Source organism: Mastomys coucha, unplaced genomic scaffold (genome assembly GCF_008632895.1).
Source record: "Mastomys coucha isolate ucsf_1 unplaced genomic scaffold, UCSF_Mcou_1 pScaffold13, whole genome shotgun sequence".
Classification (NCBI taxonomy): Eukaryota; Metazoa; Chordata; class Mammalia; order Rodentia; family Muridae; genus Mastomys; species Mastomys coucha.
Window position 1 is genome coordinate 33,852,286 of NW_022196895.1, and position 22,990 is coordinate 33,875,275.

The window sequence follows — 22,990 nt, forward strand, 5'->3', positions numbered from 1 at the left end:
AAAAAAAAAAGATAATGGATTCAAACATGGTTGTATGCACCTTCAATTGTAGCAGTTGTTGGGAGACAGATCTCTGAGTTCAAGGCCAACCAGGACTACATAGTAAAACCCTTTCTTAGTTAGGGTTATCATTGCTGTGATGAAACACCATGACCTAAAGCAACTTGTGGAGGAAAGGGTTTATTTCATTCACATTTCCATATCATCATCAAAACGCCGTGAGAGCAGGAACTCAAGCAGGGCAGGAGCCTGGAGGCAAGATTTGATGCAAAAGCCAGAGAGGGATGCTGCTTCCTGGCTTGCTCTCCATGGGTTGGCTCAACCTGCTTTCTTATAGAACCCAGGACCACCTGCCCAGGGATGCCACCGCCCACAATGGCCTGACCCTTCTTCATCAGTCACTAGTTGAGATAATGCCCTGCAGGCTTGCCTACAGCCTGATCTTAAGTAGGCATTTTTTTATTTGAGGATCCTGCCTCCCAGATGGCTCTAGATTGTGTCAACTTGATATAAAACTGTCCACCACAAACCCTGTCTAAAAGAAGGGAGGAAGGTGGATGGTGTTCTGTCTTCTACAACCAACAGTGGAGGCAAAGGGGAAGGCACACCCAAGTCAGCTTGGGGAAGACAAGACTTTAGAGGGGTGGTGGTGGTGATGGCTTGAATGAGGAGCTAAAGTTTAAATTGCCAGATTGGAAAAGGGGTGGGGGGGGACTTTGTAGGAAATTCCATGCAGATGAATATAGGTGATTCATTAATGCTGAACCTTGAAGTGTGTGTAAAACAGTCTGTCTGGATAATCAAGGTTTTAGATCCTGAATGGCCTGTGGATCATGTCAGAATGTTGGTGGTGGTTGCTTTATTTTCTAATGCCATATAAAATAATCATTTCAGAATGACTGACTCTTCAAGGCTGACCAAGAATGAGGCCACACACACACACACACACACATACACACTCCACATTCACACTCCACATGCACACACCACACAAACATACCACATACATCATATACCCCACAGATATACATACTCCACACACTCAAATGCACAGACACACAGAGAGACAAACACACACCACACACACACACACATACTACACACACATCATACACCCCACATACACACATATACCACACGTTCACATGCACAGACACACAGAGAGACAAACACACACCATACACACACACACTCCACATGGGTGCACACACACACCACACATACCACACTCTCATACAAACTGACACACACATACACACACACACTCCACATGCACACATCACACACACATATTCCACATGCACACACCACACATACACACAGCTACACAACACTACACACACATACACCATACACCCCAAAGACACACATACACCACACATTCACATCACAGACACACACAAAGACAAACAAACACACCACATACACTCCACATGGACATGCACACACACACACACAACACATACCACACTTCCACACACACATATACACATACCACATACATACCACACTTCCACACACACAGACACACAACCACACACACACCTCACATACTCCACACGTACACACATACCACATACACCACAAACATACACATACTCCACATGTTCACATACGCCACAGCCACACACACATATGCACACACACTCCACATGCCCACACAAAACACACACCCACATACATATACACATCACACACATACAACTCCATAGATACATGCATACACACCACACACATACCACACACACACACACACACACATATACACACAAGATGCTATCAGTATTTTTCCTGTTTTGGCGGCTACTCTGACAGCCATAAGAGAAATGGGTGATAGACACTGGGGTTGGAAACAGAGACCAGTTATCAGCCATAGCAATACTTGGAGTCATTGTGAGATGCTGGAACCAACACAAAGCCAGTGCAGATTGGAGGAAATGGCTGCATAAAGTCTCCAGGTTTGCCCGTTGATATAAGAAACAAGGGATGGGAATTCATCCAGGTGGGAACTCCTCCCTACTCACCTCCCCACCCCACACCTAGGCAACTGGGTAGATGATTCACTGAGATCGTGGTTCTGCCAGCAGCCCTGTGGTAGAGCAGGCTGATTTCTTCACTCACCACTTGGAGTGAAGGGTTCCCATGCAGGAGGGGTAGCAGCTTTGTTGCTTTGTGCTTTTGTACTTTTGGTATGAGGAGCTTGTTTTGCCTTTACATAAGAACACAGAATTGCCACATCTCTCCCTATGAGATTTTAACGTTGGGTGCTGGCCTCAGCACAGTAAAAAAAAAAAAGACCATAGGGATAAGAACACTGTCTGCTTCTGGTTTTGGTAGCTGTTGGTAATCTAGGCAAGGATTTGGATGAATTAGCATATCTCATGCTTAGATCTGTCTGAGATTTTCTTTCTCTGGTGTGTGGACTGTCAGAAGTACAGCTTTCAGGCACCCATGGTGCAAAACATGTGCTGTTCCTGCGCTGGTGCGAGTTGGTAGGCAGACTGGCTGCTAAGAGGTCTGAATGAGGGTGGGGGTGGGGTGAGATTAAGTCCCCAGCTACAAGAGGTCCCCTGGGGCTAAGTGAAAAGCTTGTTCTTTTGAAATGGTCTCTGTTGGTAATTAACAACACATCAGGAATACTATGGTGTCAGATAAAGAGGATTTGTAGGCACACTGTTGGTGGAGGCTGATCCCTATCATTCAATATGTGTACGCCAGCGTTCTGTTCTGCCAGGTAATGAGAGCTAGTCCCGAGGAAAGCCCAGAGACTTGATTCCCACAGTTTTGGAAAGGCTCCCCATTCCAGTTTCCGCCACCTACTTCATATTGTCCTTGAGATCAATGAATGGTAGCTTCCTGTGGTAGCAAATATTTGAATAAGAGGTTTGGTTTCTGCTGTGCCTCTGTTACAATAAAAAACGTGTGCTGTATAAATTTAACTGGCTTCATTAATGTGTACGCCTTCTCTGCAAAGAGAGGTGATCTGGGGAGGAGCAGAATTTTGAAGACTATGCAGCGCTTCTTATAGGCTGTTGCTTTAATACCACGAGCCCGAGATGGGAGCTACTCATTTAGAATATTGGTCGATGACAACACTGGCTGGAACAAAGTGACCAGTCTGAAATGGCCACTAGCTTTCCTGGACTGCAGGTTGCTAGGGCTCAGGAGGAAGCTGTTTTCCCCGCGAAAAGGGGCGGGGTGAATTGATGTGTTAGCGGGGGAATACGTATAAGATTCCTGCCTCTCCGCGATGATAACGATCCACGGACACAAATGCGAACTGAACAGAAGGAAGGTCGAGAGAAACGTTGGTATTTCTTATACTGGGGGGGTTGTTTTGGGGGGCTGTATGTGTGTGTTTCCTCCCAATGCTACGACGCATTAACCCTGCTGCTATTGGGACATTCTCTTCTCAGCCTATTGGCTGAGCCCAGGAGTTGCTGCCTGCCAATCGGGTAATGAAAGGCAGACAAATCTACCCCGCCACCAGCAAAAAAACGGCGCGTAACCCTTGCAGCGCCGGCGGAGCCGCGCCAGACCTGGCGCGGGGAAGGGAGATAGGTGTCTCCAGCTGCTGTGGCTGTTAGGGGCGGGTCAGCTTCTCTGGCGTCTCCGGACCAAGTAGAGAATTAGCGGATGGCAGCAATGCCCAGCACGGTGAGAAGCTGGGTAGAAATTTGGTGGGGGGCTACCCTTTTGTTCCTCTTTTGCCACCTGGGCTACGTTTATGGGCAGATTCGCTACCCGGTCCCAGAGGAGTCACAGGAAGGGACTTTTGTAGGGAATGTCGCCCAAGATTTTCTGCTGGATACAGAGAGTCTCTCCGCTCGCAGGCTGCAGGTCGCTGGAGAGGTGAACCAAAGACACTTCCGTGTGGATTTGGACAGCGGAGCCCTGCTCATCAAAAATCCAATCGATCGAGAGGCACTGTGTGGGCTCAGTGCCAGCTGCATCGTGCCCCTGGAGTTTGTAACCGAAGGGCCTTTGGAAATGTACCGAGCGGAGGTTGAGATCGTAGATGTGAATGATCACGCCCCCCGATTTCCGCGGCAGCAGTTGGACTTGGAAATCGGGGAAGCAGCTCCGCCAGGACAGCGTTTCCCCTTGGAAAAGGCTCAGGATGCAGATGTTGGGAGCAATTCCATTAGCAGCTACAGACTAAGCTCCAATGAGCACTTTGCCCTGGATGTCAAGAAGCGCAGCGACGGCAGCCTGGTCCCAGAGCTGCTCCTGGAGAAGCCGTTGGATCGTGAGAAGCAATCCGACTACCGCCTGGTGCTGACTGCTGTGGATGGAGGGAACCCCCCTAGATCTGGCACCGCAGAGCTCCGGGTGTCAGTGCTGGATGTGAATGACAACGCCCCAGCCTTCCAGCAATCCAGTTACAGGATCAGCGTGTTGGAGAGCGCGCCAGCGGGCATGGTGCTCATCCAGCTCAATGCCTCTGACCCAGACCTGGGACCTAGTGGTAACGTCACCTTTTCTTTTAGTGGTCACACCCCTGACCGTGTGAGAAACCTCTTTAGCCTTCATCCCACTACTGGAAAGCTTACCCTTCAGGGGCCTCTAGACTTTGAGAGTGAGAATTATTACGAATTTGATGTAAGGGCTCGTGATGGGGGTTCTCCAGCCATGGAGCAACATTGCAGCCTTAGGGTGGATCTTCTAGATGTAAACGACAACGCCCCCCACATCACAGTGACCTCTGAGCTGGGAACTCTACCAGAGAGTGCAGAACCCGGCACTGTGGTAGCACTAATCAGTGTGCAGGACCCTGACTCGGGGTCAAATGGAGATGTGAGCCTCCGTATTCCTGACCACTTACCCTTTGCCCTCAAGTCTGCCTTCAGGAACCAGTTCTCCCTCGTGACGGCAGGACCCTTGGACCGAGAGGCCAGATCCAGTTACGATATCATGGTTACCGCTTCTGATGCTGGGAACCCTCCCCTGAGTACCCACAGGACTATCTTCCTCAATATTTCCGATGTGAATGATAACCCACCGTCATTCTTTCAGAGGTCACATGAGGTGTTTGTTCCTGAGAACAATCGCCCAGGGGACCTGCTTTGCTCCCTTGCAGCCTCTGACCCAGACTCTGGCTTAAACGCGCTAATCTCATACTCTCTCTTAGAGCCCAGAAACCGAGATGTGTCGGCTTCCTCCTTCATCTCTCTGAACCCCCAGACAGGAGCTGTTCATGCTACTAGATCATTTGACTATGAACAAACACAGACACTTCAGTTTGAGGTGCAGGCTAGGGACAGGGGCAGTCCACCGCTCAGCAGCACTGTGACAGTGCGCCTGTTCGTTCTAGACCTCAATGACAATGCCCCAGCAGTGCTACGCCCTAGGGCCAGGCCTGGCTCCTTATGTCCCCAAGCATTGCCTCCATCAGTTGGCGCCGGTCACCTAGTCACAAAGGTGACGGCTGTGGACTTAGATTCAGGTTACAATGCTTGGGTTTCCTATCAGCTCCTGGAGGCTCCAGATCCCAGTCTGTTTGCCGTCTCCCGTTATGCTGGGGAAGTGCGGACTGCTGTGCCCATCCCAGCTGACCTCCCCCCTCAGAAGCTAGTCATTGTGGTGAAGGACAGTGGTAGCCCACCACTCTCTACCTCTGTGACTCTCCTCGTGTCCTTAGAGGAAGACACTCATCCAGTTGTCCCCGATCTTCGAGAATCTTCAGCTCCCCGGGAAGGAGAATCCCGCCTAACCCTCTACTTGGCAGTGTCCTTAGTGGCCATCTGCTTTGTCTCCTTTGGTTCTTTCGTGGCACTGCTCTCTAAGTGTCTCCGTGGGGCTGCCTGTGGAGTAACATGCTTTCCTGCTGGCACCTGCGCCTGTCTCACCAGATCTCGGAGGAGGGAGGGGCTTCCTCCTTCCAATGGGATCCTCCGAATCCAGCTAGGGTCAGAAGATCCTATCAAGTTTGTGGATGTGGGAGGTCACTCTCATGGCTGCACACCGTTGGCTTCTGCGCCCACTCGGAGTGATAGCTTCATGATGGTGAAGTCACCCAGCGCACCCATGGCAGGGGAGCCTGTGCGGCCAAGCTGTCCACCCTCTGATCTTCTCTATGGGCTAGAGGTGAGACCTTTGCAGGCTCAGCCAAGGCTGGAGGGTGATTTCGACCCAGCCATATGGCTGGGCCAAGTGCCAGACGGTACTGACCTCCCTGTAAGAGCCTGTAGGGATGCCACCATTTTTGTAAGTAGTAACTGTGTTTTCTGAATTGACTGGTGGTTAGAACTTGGGGATGAATCAAGCTCATAGATTAGAATTCGGCAGGGGCAGGAGGGGGTTGCGGAATAATGTCCTTATTTTTGAGAGTAAGAAATGAAGGTAACTGGTTATCAAGAACCAAGCTGCTGCCAGGCAGTGGTGGCATATGCACGCCTTTAATCCCAGCACTTGGGAGGCAGAGGCAGGCAGATTTCTGAGTTTGAGGCCAACCTGGTCTACAGAGTGAGTTCCAGGACAGCCAGGGCTACACAGAGAAACCCTGTCTTGAAAAACCAACCAACCAATCAAACAAACAAACAGAACCAAGCTGCTGTGGAAGCATGCTAATGGAATGTAGGAACATCAGTCAATCAAAGCTATCTTGCACGTGTGTGGGTTGGGCCAGGTCACGACATCACCTAAACCCAGGACTGCTTCCTCTGTTCTTTCTGAATGATAGGGCTGTGCCTGGAGAATGCTGACTTTGGGTTACCACCTTCAACTGGTTTGCTGGTAGACTAAAATCCTTTTGCCCCATGTTGTCTGGTGTCCTCTAGCCCAGTGTGAAGGGAACTGTTTATTTGGAAACAGAGCAATGTCTAAAAAGGAAAGAAGCCAATGGAGCTGAGAGGTGCAGATCAAAGAGGTAGCAGAGATCTTCCTCTGGGACTCCTGGTATTCCCCACTGGATGTGAACTAGATGCAGTCATCCAGGGACAGGGAGCATGTCACCTCTTTAGGGGAAAGCAGCAGGTAAGGTGGACATTGTGTCAGAAAATTGATTGACAGAGAATTCACAGAGACAGACATTCTGGGGATCTTTTATTCTATTCACCTTTACATCCCATTATCAGTGCCCCTTCCCCCCACCACCACCGAATTCTGGGAATCTGTAGGGAGAGTTTTAGATTCAGAGAAACTACAAAACCTAGAGGCCATTGTGGCCTCTGGTCCCTCCAGAGTAGCCCAGATCCATCCCAAGAAACATCCCTTCCCCATAAGCTAGGCTGCTCAGTCCCATCCTGAGTCTAGGGCCTCAGAAAAACAAGTCCTGTAGCTCTCGGCTGACATTGCTGGAGAGCAGGGCAGGACTTTAGAAGGTCCTGACAAAGCTTTATTAGTGTTTGGTAGGATCTGGGGTTTGGGGGTAGGGGAAGGAAAATGCCATGTGGGCTTTCCATCTCCACAAGGACACATTTTTTGTTGGTTCAAGCAAAAAAGCTTCTGAAGTCACGCAGGAAGTTGTTGGGACAGAACACTAAGGAGTTTTGTACCATTTTAATCTTCCCCGTTGAGCACCATCTGAGCCATCAAACTTCCCTGCCAAAGGGGGCTGAATCAACCTGCAAGCCCAAACGAGTGAGGAGGCTTCTGTGACACAGATTTTTCAGCGACGGTTCCCAAGGTTTCCAGGGCCGAGGAGACTTCATAATTGGTTGAGAGCAGACAGACTTTTTGGCCAATCAAACTTAGAGCTGAGGTGGGGGATCTGCTCTTCCTGCCTGCCTCTCCTCCTCCAGCTCCCTAGCGCCACTTACATTTAACTCCCCTCCCCCGCCCACCCCCGCCAGTTGGTGACTAAGAAAGGCTGCAGGCAGGCAAACCTCAGAGCATTTTTTTTTTTAAAGAGGCTGGAAGGAGACATAGGAGACTTCAGCTTCTGCATTCCAAGCTCTGGGTTTTTACCTTGGAGACAGGACAGCACAGTTACTCTCCAAGAAGGGACTTCTGGGTCATGGGGCCTATGGCATCACCACAGGTCGCTGGGAAATGGCAAGTGCTGTGTATGTTGTCCTTGTGCTGCTGTGGCTGGGTATCTGGGCAGCTTCGGTATTCAGTGGTGGAGGAATCTGAGCCGGGGACTTTGGTGGGGAACGTTGCTCAAGATCTGGGCTTAAAGGTGACGGATCTATTGAGCCGCAGGCTGAGATTGGGCTCTGAGGAGAATGGGCGCTATTTTTCCCTGAGCTTGGTGAGTGGCACTTTGGCAGTGAGTCTGAAAATTGACCGAGAGAGCCTGTGCGGAGCCAGCGCTAGCTGCCTGCTGCCCGTGCAGGTGGTGACTGAACACCCCCTGGAGCTCACCCGGGTAGAGGTAGAGATCCTGGATCTCAATGACAACTCTCCCAGCTTTGCCACTCCTGAGCGAGAGATGCGCATCTCAGAGTCAGCTGCGCCTGGAGCCAGGTTCCCACTGGACAGTGCCCAAGACCCAGATGTGGGTACCAATACTGTGAGCTATTATACTCTCAGCCCCAACAGTCACTTCTCTCTGCATGTGAAGACCCTAAAAGATGGGAAGCTCTTCCCAGAGCTAGTGCTAGAGCAACAGCTAGACCGTGAAGTCCAGGCAAGACATCAGCTGGTACTCACCGCTGTGGATGGGGGGACCCCAGCCCTCTCAGGGACCAGCCTTATCTCTGTCATTGTGCTGGACATCAATGATAACGCCCCAACCTTCCAGACCTCAGTTCTGCGTGTGGGACTCCCAGAGAACACACCCCCGGGTACACTGCTGCTCCGGCTCAATGCCACTGATCCGGATGAGGGCACCAATGGCCAACTAGACTACTCTTTTGGAGACCATACATCTGAAGCAGTGAAGAATCTCTTTGGCCTGGATCCTAGCAGTGGAGCAATCCATGTGTTGGGTCCAGTAGATTTTGAGGAATCAAATTTCTATGAAATTCATGCAAGAGCTCGAGACCAGGGGCAACCAGCCATGGAGGGCCACTGCGTAATTCAGGTGGATGTAGGGGATGCTAACGACAATCCCCCTGAGGTGCTGCTGGCGTCCTTGGTCAACCCTGTCCTAGAGAGCACACCAGTGGGCACAGTTGTGGGGTTGTTTAATGTGCGGGACCGAGACTCAGGTAGAAATGGTGAGGTGAACCTGGAGACATCTCCAAACCTGCCATTTCAGATCAAGCCTTCTGAGAACCACTACTCACTGCTCACCAGCCAGCCTTTGGACAGAGAGGCCACATCCCATTATACCATCAAGCTGCTGGCCAGTGATGCTGGATCACCTCCCTTACATACTCATCTCACCATCAGGCTGAACATTTCAGATGTTAATGACAACGCACCCCATTTCACCCAACAGCTCTACACTGCTTATATCCCAGAAAACCGCCCACCAGGCTCTCTCCTCTGTACTGTGGCTGCCTCAGATCCAGACGAAGGGGATAATGCCCGCCTCACCTATTCTATTGTGGGGAGTCAAATTCAGGGAGCCCCAGCCTCCTCCTTTGTGTATGTCAACCCCGAGGATGGACGAGTCTTTGCCCAGAGGACCTTTGACTATGAACTACTGCAGATGCTGCAAATTGTGGTGGGGGTTCGAGATTCTGGTTCTCCCCGACTGCATGCCAACACATCTCTCCATGTGTTTGTCCTTGATCAGAATGATAATGCCCCAGCTGTGCTGCACCCACGACCTGGCAGGGAGTTCTCAGCCCCTCATCGTCTCCCCCGATCTGCTCCTCCTGGTTCTTTGGTCACCAAGGTGACAGCTGTGGATGCCGATGCTGGTCACAATGCATGGCTCTCTTACTCTCTATTACCACAGTCCACAGCCCCTGGACTGTTCCTTATATCTGCACACACTGGTGAGGTGCGCACAGCCCGGGCCTTATCGGAGGACGACTCTGATACCCAACAGGTGGTGGTCCTGGTGAGGGACAATGGTGACCCTTCACTATCCTCCACAGCAACAGTACTGCTGGTTCTGGAGGATGAGGATGCGGAGGAAATGCCCAAATCCAGTGACTTCCTCACACACCCTCCTGAGCGTTCAGACCTCACCCTTTACCTTATCGTGGCGCTAGCAGCTGTCAGTCTCTTATCCTTAGTTACCTTCACTTTCATGTCAGCTAAGTGTCTGCGGAGGCATGAAGATGGGGACCGGGGTGGGGGCCACTGCTGCAGGGGCCAGGACTCACCCTCCAGGGAGTTCTATAAGCAGTCCAGCCCCAACCTCCAGGTGAGCTCAGATGGCACGCTCAAGTACATGGAGGTGACCCTACGGCCCACAGACTCTCAGAGCCATTGCTACAGGACGTGCTTTTCTCCGGCCTCCGACGGCAGTGACTTCACTTTCCTCAGGCCCCTCAGCGTTCAGCAGCCCTCAGCCTTGGCGCTGGAGCCCGAGGCCTTGCGTTCCCGCTCTAGTACGCTGCGGGAGCGGAGCCAGGTGAGGGCTGGGAGCCGCCGTGCGACCCCCGGGGGGGCGCGATGGAGGAGCTGCCTGGTCCACCTACGGAGCTTTGCTCTTGCACTCTATCCCTCTTTGTACCAAGCTGGCACATCTACTGGATGCATTTGAAAGTGGACAATCGGAGTGGTTGAGGCAAAGACGGGGGTTCTGAGCAGAGGGGCGGAGGGAGGGGGCGATGTTTATGGGCGAGGGAAGGTGGGCTCAATTCCCAACCCACATATAAAGGGTGGCGCCCCGCATCTCTGCTGGTGAATTCGCTGCTGGCAGACGCTGGGGGGGAGGGGGCGTGTAGAGGCCACCACAGACCCACACTGCAATCTCCCGAGCTTGCTCCAGTGAGATCTTCTACTCTTGAGGCTTTCTCCCTATTCTCACGACCCGTCCTTAACTTCAACTCTGCTTACTCCAGCCAACCACTGATGTTTGGCTAGGGCTGGCTGCTATCTTCGGTGCTGGTCACACCCACGCGCCGTCCCTCCCCCACACACCCTCTGGACCGCCCCGGAAGGTGTTCCTGGTTGGCTGAGACCTGGTGAGGTTCACAGGCCACGCCTGCCCTGGACCAAGCAAGGGTTCCGGAGTTTCTCCCCAACTCGCTAGCCGACCAGGTTACATGGTCCTGAGCTGGGTTGGTTTCCAGAAATTCAGAAGTGACGCTGGCCCTCTAGGCTCGGGACAGGCAGAACCTGCTAGCTCCAGGTCTGGCTGGTCCTGGAGCTCTTTACCTAGCCACTCACTCTCAGCGCCTGCGCCTCTCTTATAAGGTTGGCCATTGTCGGGACCCGGATGTCAGGTGTCGACAGCGACCCTGTCCTCCCTGGAGAATCCCTTCTCTGGGAATTCAAAACTAGGCTTTGGCTCCGTCGTAAATGTGCTCAAAGATCTAGGGTCAGGATTTGGGGAGAATGCTCAGAGTATCTGAGACTTGGCAAATCTTCCTTCCTCTGACCTATGGGGAAACCACAGCTTCTGCCAGGTGCCAGAGGTTAGCCCTCATGTGCTAGGAAACTGAAATGGAAAACACACACACACACACACACACACACACACACAAAGTCTGAAGCATTAATTTAGTCTGTCCATCCTCCACTCTGCCGCTGCTGTATGGGGTTTATATTTTGAAGCATATCCAGATACTTTTGATAGTTGATTGAAAGAGCCCTACTACACCACCTCCTTAAAAAGCCAGCAGTACTCTGCAGAGGCAGGCAGATCTCTGAGTTCGAGACAAGCCTGTTCTACTTAGTGAGTTCCAGGACAGCCTGGACTACACAGACCCTGTCTTTAAACAAAAAACAAAGACAAAAATGAACTCATCACAACGAAAACAAACCAGAAAGAACAAACCAAAGAGCCAGGAAACGTTCTTTGCCTTCCCTGCCCCTGTCTCTGGAGAGTCATCAGCCGGCTAGTGGTTACTTTCACAGAGGTCAAGAAGCAATTTGCTCTCAAGTTTAGAATAAATGATGACAGAGTCTGATGCAGGTCTGTTTAACCCCAGTGTGTGCTTTGAACAGCTTGGCACTTGGAACTTGTAAAGATGAACATCTGCTAGGATGAGACAGGATTGGGGGGGGGGGCTTTCCTCAATAAGACCTCAAATATGGAAGAAGGTCTTTGGGGCTCTCCTTTCTCTGCAGCACTCACTGAACAAACTTTTCCCCTCCCCTCCCCCTCTCCTACCCCCTTCTCACTGGGTGTAAAGTTTCAGCCCTACTTCAGTGAGATTACCTTCCCGCATCCTCACGTCCATTCTACTGTCAAAGGGTACAGTGGCCGAGGGTCTGCACCCTGCTCCATGGCAGCCCCGGAATGGCGCCTGATGCACCAGGAATCTTAGGTTTCTGGGTCCCACCCACATCACTGTCACTCTGGAACCTCAGTGTGAGTCATTGGCAAGTCCCCGGTCTTCCTTCTCCCCAGAGTAATCTAAGATGCTCGCACTCTCTCCTCCTGGGAGCCTGTGTGAGAATTAATTACCAGCACATCCCTGAAACTGGTGAAGTCGTGGCTGTAGGAGAATGTGTGGTGGGACACATCACCTGGAAGGGACCTCCGGCGGAAGTTAGAAATTAAGCGGTGGCTGGCGAGCCCTGGCGAGCTGGTTGGGAGAGGGCTACGGATCAGTTGGCTGTGTCTGGAGCCTCTAGAATGTGGTTCCACTGGATTCCATCCCAGCCACTTTTCTCCGCCTTGGACAGAGCTGCCTTGTTCCCATCTCCTTGGTCACAGGCCATTGTGAAGCATGAAGTTCTGGGGGTGAGAGGCATCCCGGAGCTTGGATGCCCTATAAAGGCTCAGGCTGGCATGACTCCTAAATTAATAATGTATTTAGCTGTGGGAAGAGGTCTTTGAGATCGAGGGCCCGGAGGAGGTGTTCCTGTGAATGTGAGTGCATAACGTGGCACAAAAAGGGTTACCCAGAGCAGCAGCCATCTTGCTGCAGCCCAGGCTTTGTTCCCAGCTGAGGAGCTGAGTGGTTCTAGCCTTGTACTGGTGGGATTTTAAAAGCCTCTCTGCCACTTGGTGGTGGTGTTGGGGGTTACTTTTCTGCACTCTTTCTCCAGTTCCACAAAAGACACTTTGGGTCCTTGAATTTTGGCTCAGAAGTTCTGAGTCTGGGAAAGGAAAAGGGGATCCATTTCTTCAGCAAAGAGATCTGTGCTTGTTCACTGTGATCAAATGAAGTATTTTGTTAGTCTCCGCGTTGGTTCTCCCCACCCCCACCTTTGGAGACATGTGTACCCTCCCCCACCTTATCCCATTTCCTTCCTTTACCCACTCCCTGCCCCCATTCCCAGGGGCTCTGGTAACAGCTATGGGTTGGGTACTAAGCCTCTATCTCTCTGTTTCCTCCACAGCAAGCCCCGCCCAACACTGACTGGCGTTTCTCTCAAGCCCAGAGACCCGGCACGAGCGGGTAGGTGACTGACTTCTCATCCCACCCTCTTCTCTGCGGCATTTTCTCGGTGATGACGTGGGAGAAGATGAGGGGAGGGCTCGGCATTTTCTACAAATGGCTTCTTTCACCGTTTCATGATTTCAGGAGGCTTTTGTGTTCTGGGGGCTGCTATACAGAAAGAAAGAGATGCCTGCTCCAGCTATTTTGGAAGCAAGATTCACCCACACACCCTCTTCCTTCTCCCAGCCACACGCACATTTTCCGATCTCCTGAAGGCTCTGTGGGACCCAAGGGGTGGGTCGGGGTGGGGGTTGGGTGAGGAGGACGTTTGTATCTGTCCGTTGTTTACATTATCCTCCAGTCGGAGCTGGGCTTTATCCTGACCTGTGACTTGAGTAGAGGAAGTGGGGCCAGAGAAAAGCAGGCTGTCTGCAGTCAGAACCTTGTGTGAACCGTGGAGGAAAATGGAGGAAAAAGAGGGAGAGGAAGAGGGAGAGAGACCAGCCCAGCTGTGGAAAAAGGAAACCACAAAGCTGGAGCTGGCGTTGCTTATAAAATGATACGTTCTCATACCAACACAAGAAATAGAAAGTTTCCCTTAAGGAGAACCAAGGGAGGTCTCCCTCACCATGCTTCTCCAAGCTGTCTTCTGACTCCACACCCTGACCCGTCTACCAGCTGGGTTTTGTCTCCATCTCCTTTCTCTAGCTTGTGTCTCCCCTATACCTTCTCACCTCTGCATTCTCCCCGGAAGTCTCTGTCTTAGTTCGAAACCTCTGCGTCTCGCTTTCTCCAGCCCTTACACCTGTGTCTCTTGCTCCATCTCCATCTGCACGCACTTCTGTACTGTGCATGCCGTGCCAAGGTGCTCAATGAAGGGAGAAGGCATGAAGACATTTGACTCTTCCTAATGCCAGACTGTCCCCCCACGCCCTCTTCTCTGCCTTTGTCCCTTTACTTGTCCTCTTTGTTTGTCTCCCAGTCCAGTCATTTCCTGTGTCCCTGCGGTTCTCTCTCCATGCTCCATCCTCCTCTTTCTCCTTCTCTTTCTGCCTCTCTTTTTGTTCTAAGGCTTACTGTGTCAGTCTCCATGTCTGTTCTGCTTCTCACTCAGAGTCTCAGTATGTCTGTCTCTCTCTCTCTCTCACACACACAAACACACACACACACACACACACACACACACACACACACAATCCCTGTCTGTCTCATTTATTGGCACTTGTAGGCAAGCCAGCACCCCAGTGCCCCGCCTCCTGCCCCTCACACATAGAGCCTTTGATGACCACTCTCCACTACTCCACTTCCCTTCCTGACTGGCCCAGCTGTTCATTTCAATCACGGATAAATTCCTGCTGAGACAAGAACCCCCTGTGGGGGTGGGGAAGAGGATGGAGTTCAGCAGAAAGACCTTCAGTTGGTCTGAGGGGCGTGGGATAGGATCTGGGCCAGCCTGCTAGGCAGAAGCTAGGAGCTGGGAACTCCAGGAAGGGGAGCAAGGCTTGGGCTTGCTGCTTTTCTGTGTTTGCTCAGATGCTAAGATGGTGATTTTAGGGGGCTCCCATTCTGCCTCCTCCTCACCAACCAAACCCTAGCTACAACAAGAACCCAGAAGCCTCCAGTAGAGGCAGATTCCAGCTCCTGGGCATGCTTCCTAGGCATGTGCATGCTTGTCCGCAGCATCAGGAATGTGAAGCACTTCCTAGAGGGCCCCTAAAAGGCAGCCAGAGAGGCTGGGGTTGCTGTTGCCCCTTCTTTGACCCCAGCTGCTTCCTTTTTCCTTGCTGGCTTTGCCAGCCTTCTGTAGGTTGTTCTGGTATTCATTCATTGAGTGAGTTTTGTATTGAGTATCTACTGTGAGCCAGGCACTGCACTAACCATGTCTGTAAGAGTGAGCAAGCAGACATGATCCCCAAACCCTGAAGTTTCCAGGTCAGTGGAGGAATCAACAACAGCAACGTCAACAGGACAGTAAATCACACTACACGAATAAACAACCCCCTCCAAAAAAATAAAAAAAATCTGGCAGCCGGATTTCTGAGTTCAAGGCCAGCCTGGTCTACAGAGTGAGTTCCAGGACAGCCAGGGCTATACAGAGAAACCCTGTCTCAAAAAACAAACAAGCAAACAAACAAAAATCCAAATAAACTCTAGTTAGAAATCAGAGTTCTGTGAAGAAGAGTGAAGTAGGCAAGAGGAGATTAAGGTATGCTTCCAGGAAGGGGACATTTGAGCTGCAGTAGTTTTGAGACATACAGGGCCACTGCGTTCCTTCTACCCTGGCCAGCCAAGACCCTGGCCCTGAAGCAACGGTGGCTGCTAGTCTTAGAAGCCCCAACAGTTGTTCTAGTGTGCCGCCTGGGGAGCGTCCTTCCCTTGCTGTCCCTTCTCCTCAGTGAGAGGCTTTGCTGGTCTGGAATCCACAGCAGAACTCTGAGGGAGATCAGAAAGGCTCAGGGGATCTCCCACAGCTGCAGTTGACTCAGCCCCAAAGTGGCCAAGAGGAAGCAAACATCAGGGTGTGATCCAGAGATGCCAGTCTCCCCTCTTCATTCACATAGCAAGGACCTTCTGCAGTCCATACATTATGGGATCGATAGAGGTGCTCCCCAGACTCAAGGAGGTGGCAGTGTGTTGAGTGTTGACCTAGTCAGAGAGCAGAAAGAGATCAGAAGGCAGTAAGGCAGGTGAAATCTGCAGGAGGAGTACAAGTCAGCCACTGGAAGACAAGGAAGAGCATTCCAGATGCAGGAAGAACCTATGCAAAGGCCCTGCGGCCTCTCACAATGAACAGACCTATAGGTAGTTCTCTCTTGACTGCCGTTTTGATGAGCACACTGGAGAGAGGGGCATGAAGAAAGGCAGGTTCTCTTTCTCAGGGTAATGCCAGTTACCATCCTCCACTGATGCTCTGCCCACTCTCTGGCCCCACTGTCTGCCAGCCCCTCTGTCCAGCCACATCAGGGTTAGAACAGGGTCAGTGTTGAAGTCTTCAGTAACCCAGGGTGAAGTTCAAGGCAGTGGCAGGTCACACTGCCCAAACCAAAGGGAAAAAAATCACGGTCCAAAGTCCCTGCTGGTTCTGAGTTTCTCCTTCCCACACTGAACTTCTCAGGCCATCCATCTGGCTTCTGATTCCAACACCTGTTCCAAGCCTGGAGCCCAGCAAGCTATTTCTCTCTCTCTCTCTCAGGCAGTAACCTGGGCTCTGTCCTGTTCTGCAGCTGTCCCCAGAGTCTCTGCTACCGTCATATTCTTTGAGGTTCCTGGGTTATTCCTCTCTAACCTGGGTGAGCTTCTAATCCTGCTCTGAGACATTATTTCTGCTCCCTCTCGCACTCTCTCTTCCTCCCTCCGTATCTCCCTCCCTCTCCTCCCCCTTCAGATCCAGCAGTTGTTCAACCAACAAATAGCAGCTCCTTACCCCCCACCCCCACCCCCCATAGAACAGTACATTCTTGGAATTCACAGGCTTAGAGCGCTCACTGCTCTTCCAGAGGCCAGAGTTCAGTTCCCAGCACATTATGTTTCTCAAATAGGATAAATAGAAAAAAGAGAGAAACTCTCCCATAATCTAGAAAGAACTACTAACATTTTAAACATAGAAAAGAAGTGCATATATGAAAATAGACAGTAAGCTGAAGCTCTCAAGTCCTGCCATTCAGCCCCAGCTCAATCTCTCTTCTTAAGCCGTTGAGGTCTCCACCCTTGTACCCACTTGGATTATTTTCAAGCAAATCCTAAACATTACATAATTTCATCTGGGATTTCTGGCTCTTTTATTGGGTATGGTGATGAATATATTTAAGCACAGCACTCTGGAGGCTGATGCAGGCAGATCTCTATAGGTTTGAAGCCAGCCTGGTCTACAGAGTGAGTTCTAGGATAGCTAGGCCTACATAGAAACCCTGATTTGGGAGATGTATGTATATGTGTGTGTGTGTATATATATCTGTATATGTATATCTGTATATATAGAGACACATATATATAGATACATACATATACATGTTTTAAAAATATGCATTTTGCATTTGGTTCAATATCTCCTAAGTCTCTTAATCCCTTTTAGTATAAATGTTCCTTTTCCACCATTTTTGTCTTTTGGTTGCAATTTATTCATGTAGTCATTAACATACTCATTATGTTTCTTTCTAAGCATTTTTATTTCTATACTCAAACAGCATGCATAAGCTTCATTTTCAAAAGGTCTGGCAAACTTGTTCATAATATTACCAGGTTGTGGTTTGTTTTTTTTTTTTAAATAGAAATTGAGGTCATCCATCTTTCCAGTATTATTGTAACCTATTTTTTTTTTTTCTTTAAAACATGTTGGGTGAATTCCCCCACGTCAGTAAAAACTCTTCAAAAGTCATCTAAATGTTGCATAATGGCATCTCCTATGGATAGATATGTATATTTTTAGGTGCTAATAGATTCTTGCTTTGCTAACCAGATAAACACGCATACACATTTTAACACAATTAAGTACAAGCTGCTGTCAGTGTGGCTTTTCCAGGTTTCTCACTTCTTAGCATAACACAGGGAATATCACAGTCCAACCATAGGCTGCTCCTCGTATCCAACCTCCGCACCCAGGGTTAGCCAGAATATGTGGGTGCTTGAACAACCACAGTGCCTTTCCTTTAAGCTTGCTTTTGTCTTCAAATCTTGGAAGAGCCCCTTGAATCCGCTGCTGGGATCTAGGGACGCCTGCCTGGTTGAAGCCAAGTTCCTCTGTGTGAGATCATCATGAGCTTTAGGGTCACCTCAGGCCAGATGGAGTTGCAATGGCACCACTTAATGAGCTGTGTGTGACTTTGAGAAGGCCTCCAAGGCCTGCCCTCCTCCGCTGGAAATGAGGGGAAATCATAATCCTTCTCCAGATGATGAGCTCATGACCCATTGGCTCCAGGCCTTAGAACCCTTCCCGCTGTCGCTTGGCTTCAAAAAGATGCCCACCTGTTTGGCCTCAAGCCTTTAACAGACTGTCCAGCCCTCGTGGTTCCAGGCAATCCTTGCACTCACCTTTATTCCCTGGCAGCACCGCCCACTGCCCACTGCCAGGGCACCCTCCTGACCTGAGGGGTCTCAACTGCACTCTCCCACACCTTCATGAGCTCAGTCACACTAGCCTGAGAGTTGTTCCTTTGGGTTTCATGAAGGCACCAGTGTGCATTTCTGTCCTCTGGCAGGGGTTGGGGGGTTAGGGGGACCCCCTCACACCCTCCAGCCTTGTCCACAGCTCAAGAGTGAGTTTCACATACACAGTTCAATCTCACCATGGCAACCTCACTTCTGAGCATCTCAGGAGCTCTCCAGAATTCTGAGGGAGGAGGAAGCCAAAATATTTAGTGTTCACTTAGCTTCCCCAACCGATTCCCCCCACACACCCCCCAAACCCCCAGTTCCTGAGGACAGGCCCCTCCCCTGCCTTGAGAGCTGGCTGCCATACCCTCTGTCTCCTAGGTGACTTGCTTTTGTTTTGTATTTTCCAGACAGGGTTTCTCTGTGTAACCCTGACTGTCCTGGAACTTGTTCTATAGCCTGAACTTAGAGGTCCATCTGCCTCTGGCTCTGCAGCAGTAGGTTGACAGGGAAGCGTCATCACCGCCCTGCTTGGTGACTCCATCTGAACCTTTCAGGGTGTTGTCTTAAAATGTCTCAAAGGTATCCAAAAGTCAAAAGACTAGTATGCTGCAGTATGCGTATTGAGTGTTTTTTTTTTTTTTAAACAAACAAACCTAAATTCACTAGCCGCTTGCACACACCTATGCACACACAGGTCCTATCCTTCCAGAACCATGGGCAAGCACCATAGGCATCAGGACATTTGATACAATGCATACCTTTGAGGACTCCTATAAAATTACAAAAGAATGATCATATTTGAGGAATTTAATATTAATATAATAATACATAGTCCACTACCAGACCTTCCCAAATGTTCTCAGTATGTCCTTTTAATCTGTTCTCTTAAATTTAATCTTAATTTTAAAATTAAATTCAGAATTCGATCAAGGAGCAGGAATTGCATTTGGTTGCCATGTCTCTGCTCTTGGCTTTAATCAGAACAGTTTCACTACTTTTTTTTTTTTTTTTAATGAAATAGATATTTTTTTAAAGCATCCAGACCAGTAGTCTTTTAAATGCTCACAGTCTGGGTTTGTTGATTCTTTTGGCTAACTTCAGCATAACTCAGCAGTCTGGGTCGGAACATTACATAGCTGGTATTTGGGGTTTCCCAGGGACCACATGACTGGCACTCACTGCCAGTGTGTCCTGTCCCCAGCATTTGGCATCTGTGTGTCCTGTTATCAGAATGGCTGTTTGCTCACTTGGTAAAAATTGTGTCCCCAGACTTCTTCATTATAATTACTTTCATTTTGTTTACTTATCTCTTTTGAGATGAGCTCTCTCTGTGTGGCCCAGGCTGGCCTCTAACTTTGGGGCTCAACTGATTACCCCACCTCAGTCTCCATAGTGCTGGGACTGCAGCTGTCCATCAGTGTCCATCCTTATAAAGCCTATAAATAAAAAGTATTTATTTATTTATCTTCGGCTAGACCCGGAACCCCAAGCCTCCTGCTTGCTAGACAAGCACTCTACCTCCAAGGCAGTCCTTGGTTTTTTGAGTCTCAGCCTTTCTATATAACCCAGGCTGGCCTTAAAATCACACTCTTCTTCCATCAGCCTCCAGACTGCTAGGATTACACACACGTGGACATGCACACATGCACGTACACATATGTACGAGCACACATGTTCTCTTCCACTCTTCAGCATCTGCCCTGAAACCAAATGCGTTTTAAGCGTCATCAGGACCCGATTCTCCCCCTTGAGCTCTTCTCCTTAGCAACTTTCATTTATTTACTTGTTTGTTTGAGGCGGGTTTATCTCTATGTAGCTCAGATTGAGTTGAAACTCCCCAGTATCTTCCTGCCTCAGCCTCCCAAGTGCTAAGATTATAGGCATGCACCACCAGGCCCAGCCAGGCAGCTACTGTTTACTGGGGGAAACATCTCTGTGTCAGACTGTGCCAGAGTATGGCAGGATGCGTGTGGAGTGGTGTGTGTGGGGTTTCTTCCCTCACCCCTGTAAACTAGAGTGATTTGATCCTTGAAAGTCCACATGCTGGCTAGGTATGGTTGTATATACCTATAATCACAATATTATAATTGGTTTATAATTGGTTTATTAAAAAATAAAGAGGTATAAAATATGTTCTATGGGGGTGTGGTGAGGTATGGGGGAAAGGGGTGTCTCAGTGGGCCCATACTGAGGGACCAGCCACAAGGTATAGTATAGAATAGAGTTTATTCAAGGCATAGGGAGGGGAGTTAAGAGGGTAGTAGAAGCAGAGAAAGGCAGAGAGAGAGATAGGAGGGGAGGGGAGAAGAGAAGAGAAGAGAAGAGAAGAGAAGAGAAGAGAAGAGAAGAGAAGAGAAGAGAAGAGAAGAGAAGTAGAGGCCAGCCATGACCACATTGGAGAGAGAAGGAGGAAGGGAATGGGGAGAGATGGGGAGCAAGAGGGAGCAAGAGAACAAGAGGCAAGAGACAGAGGCCAAGAGAGGCAAGAGAGAGAGTAGGAGGGGGCAAACAGCCCCTTTTATAGTGGGTCAGGCAATAGCCAGGTAACTATGGGGAGGAGCATACCTGGCTGTTGCCAGGTAACTGTGGGGTGGATTTTTGACAGAATGCTAGCAAATCCCAGCACTCACAGAGCTGAGGGGGGAGAATTACTGTGAGTTTGAGGCCCACATGGGTTATATGAGTTAAAGGCCAGTTTGGCTTACAGAGTGAGTCTGTCATGAAAACAAACAAAAACAGGGACAAACAGAAACAGGGAGAAAGAAGAAGACACACAGGGAAATTGGCATCATGGGAATAGCCCACATTGAGCATAACCATTTACAATTCCATAGCACTCTTAAGACATTTAAAAACATGAGTCTTTTCAATGCACAGTGCTTCAAAGTGACCTAATGAAGCTCAGGTGCTCAGGCTTCCTCCTGAGTGCAGACACTGGTCCCACACCACAGAGGTCAGTGTAATGAAGGAGCAGAGGGGACATCATAGTGCCTGGACCATGCAGGGCTCAGCCCATCCCTGGTACATTTGAGAAGCCCCTGAGGCACATTTTATTTACATTTCTTTCTGGGGAACCAACAGGAGAGAGCTGGAAATGGTTACTGGGAAACTGATGATAGACTGGGAGTGGGGAGGAAGTGTTTGTGAAGCAGGGTGGACGGACAGTTTGGTGTGACTGTAGACTTTATATTGAGGGCATAGGAAAACACTAAGCAAGTCTGAGCTTGGGCAACTGCTGTAGGGTACCTTGGGGCTCCCTGAGTTACCTGAATATCTCCCTCTCCCTCTCCCTTCTTCCCTCCCTCCCTCCCTGCTTCCCTCCCTCCCTCCCTCCCTCCCTCCCTTCCCTCCCTCCCCCTCTCTCTCTTGTTTCCAGCCCTTCCTCTAGTTATGAGACATTCTTTCAAATTGTCTTCTTTCACTGTCCTCAGGAGATAGTCTGATGTCTCAGGCTGTGACAGTAGATCACATCCTATCGTGAAGGATGGAGGGATGGTATTCATTTAATGCACCTGAGACAGCATAAAGCTGGCTGGCCTGGGGAATGGGCATATTGGGCTCTGGCATCGAAGGGTTATATAAACTCCACCTACAAGACTCAGGGGCAGGTCTCAGGTGTGGGGTGGAGATAAGAGACACGGATGGGGATTCGGGTACCCTGGGAAGAGGCTGGGTGAGAATGATCATCCTGACCTTGTCACTGTCTCCGCAGATCCCAAAATGGTGATGAAACCGGCACCTGGCCCAACAACCAGTTTGATACAGAGATGCTGCAAGCCATGATCTTGGCCTCTGCCAGCGGTAAGTGGTACCCATGGGTGATAGGGAGGGGTGCTGCCATCATAGCTATGGATAAACTATAAGTCTGTGTGGCTTCTCTGGAAGACCAGATGATCTTCAGTGGCATAGCTCCAGGTTGAGGGATCCCAAAGGGGTCAGAGAGGCCCTAAAATGCCCAAGCAGAGCCATCAGGTGATCAACCGAGGATGAGAGGTGGGGGTGGTTGCAAATCTCACTGTGGGCTGAGTAGGGAGGCACACACCTGTAACTTCAGTATTCCCTCTGCCAAGGCAGGAGGATTTCTACGAGTTTGAGATCAGTCTGGCTTACAAAGCAAGACCCTGTCTCAAAAAGACCAAAACAAAACAAGTCTGACCCTGGAAAGGGCCAGCGCAGGTCACACACCGAAGCTATGCCACTTGCTGACCTTGGGACATGGAGCCGTTTGTTCTTTGTTCTCTTTAAAGTTCAGCTTCCTCCACCAAGAAGATGGGAGGATGCCGGGCGGTGGTGGCGCACGCCTTTAGTCCCAGCACTTGGGAGGCAGAGGCAGGCGGATTTCTGAGTTCGAGGCCAGCCTGGTCTACAGAGTGAGTTCCAGGACAGCCAAGGCTACACAGAGAAACCCTGTCTCGAAAAAAACCAAAAAAAAAAAAAAAAAAAAAAAAAAGACAACCCCACCAGGTTCTACTGAGGCCTGAAGGAAAGGCCCAGGGTGTAGTACTGGGCCTGGCACATGCTAGATCCTGTTAGCGGGTGCTGATGTTCCCAACAGA

General features: G+C 50.1%; 1 protein-coding gene across 22 annotated transcripts in view; it reads left to right on the forward strand.

The window, feature by feature from the left end:
- LOC116087063 (protocadherin gamma-C4) overlaps positions 1-22,990 on the forward strand; it is a 176,646-nt gene that overhangs the window by 146,312 nt on the left and 7,344 nt on the right. For 17 of the 22 annotated variants that reach the window (XM_031365489.1, XM_031365490.1, XM_031365498.1 and 14 more), the window contains exons 2-3: positions 13,303-13,361; positions 22,147-22,235. In XM_031365489.1, coding sequence (XP_031221349.1) covers positions 13,303-13,361; positions 22,147-22,235 — 148 coding nt within the window. Of the gene's footprint in view, positions 1-2,550; positions 6,088-7,888; positions 10,418-12,167; positions 12,701-13,108; positions 13,136-13,302; positions 13,362-22,146; positions 22,236-22,990 lie in introns of those variants that run through there. The other 5 variants (XM_031365501.1, XM_031365478.1, XM_031365477.1 and 2 more) reach the window with 5 other exon arrangements.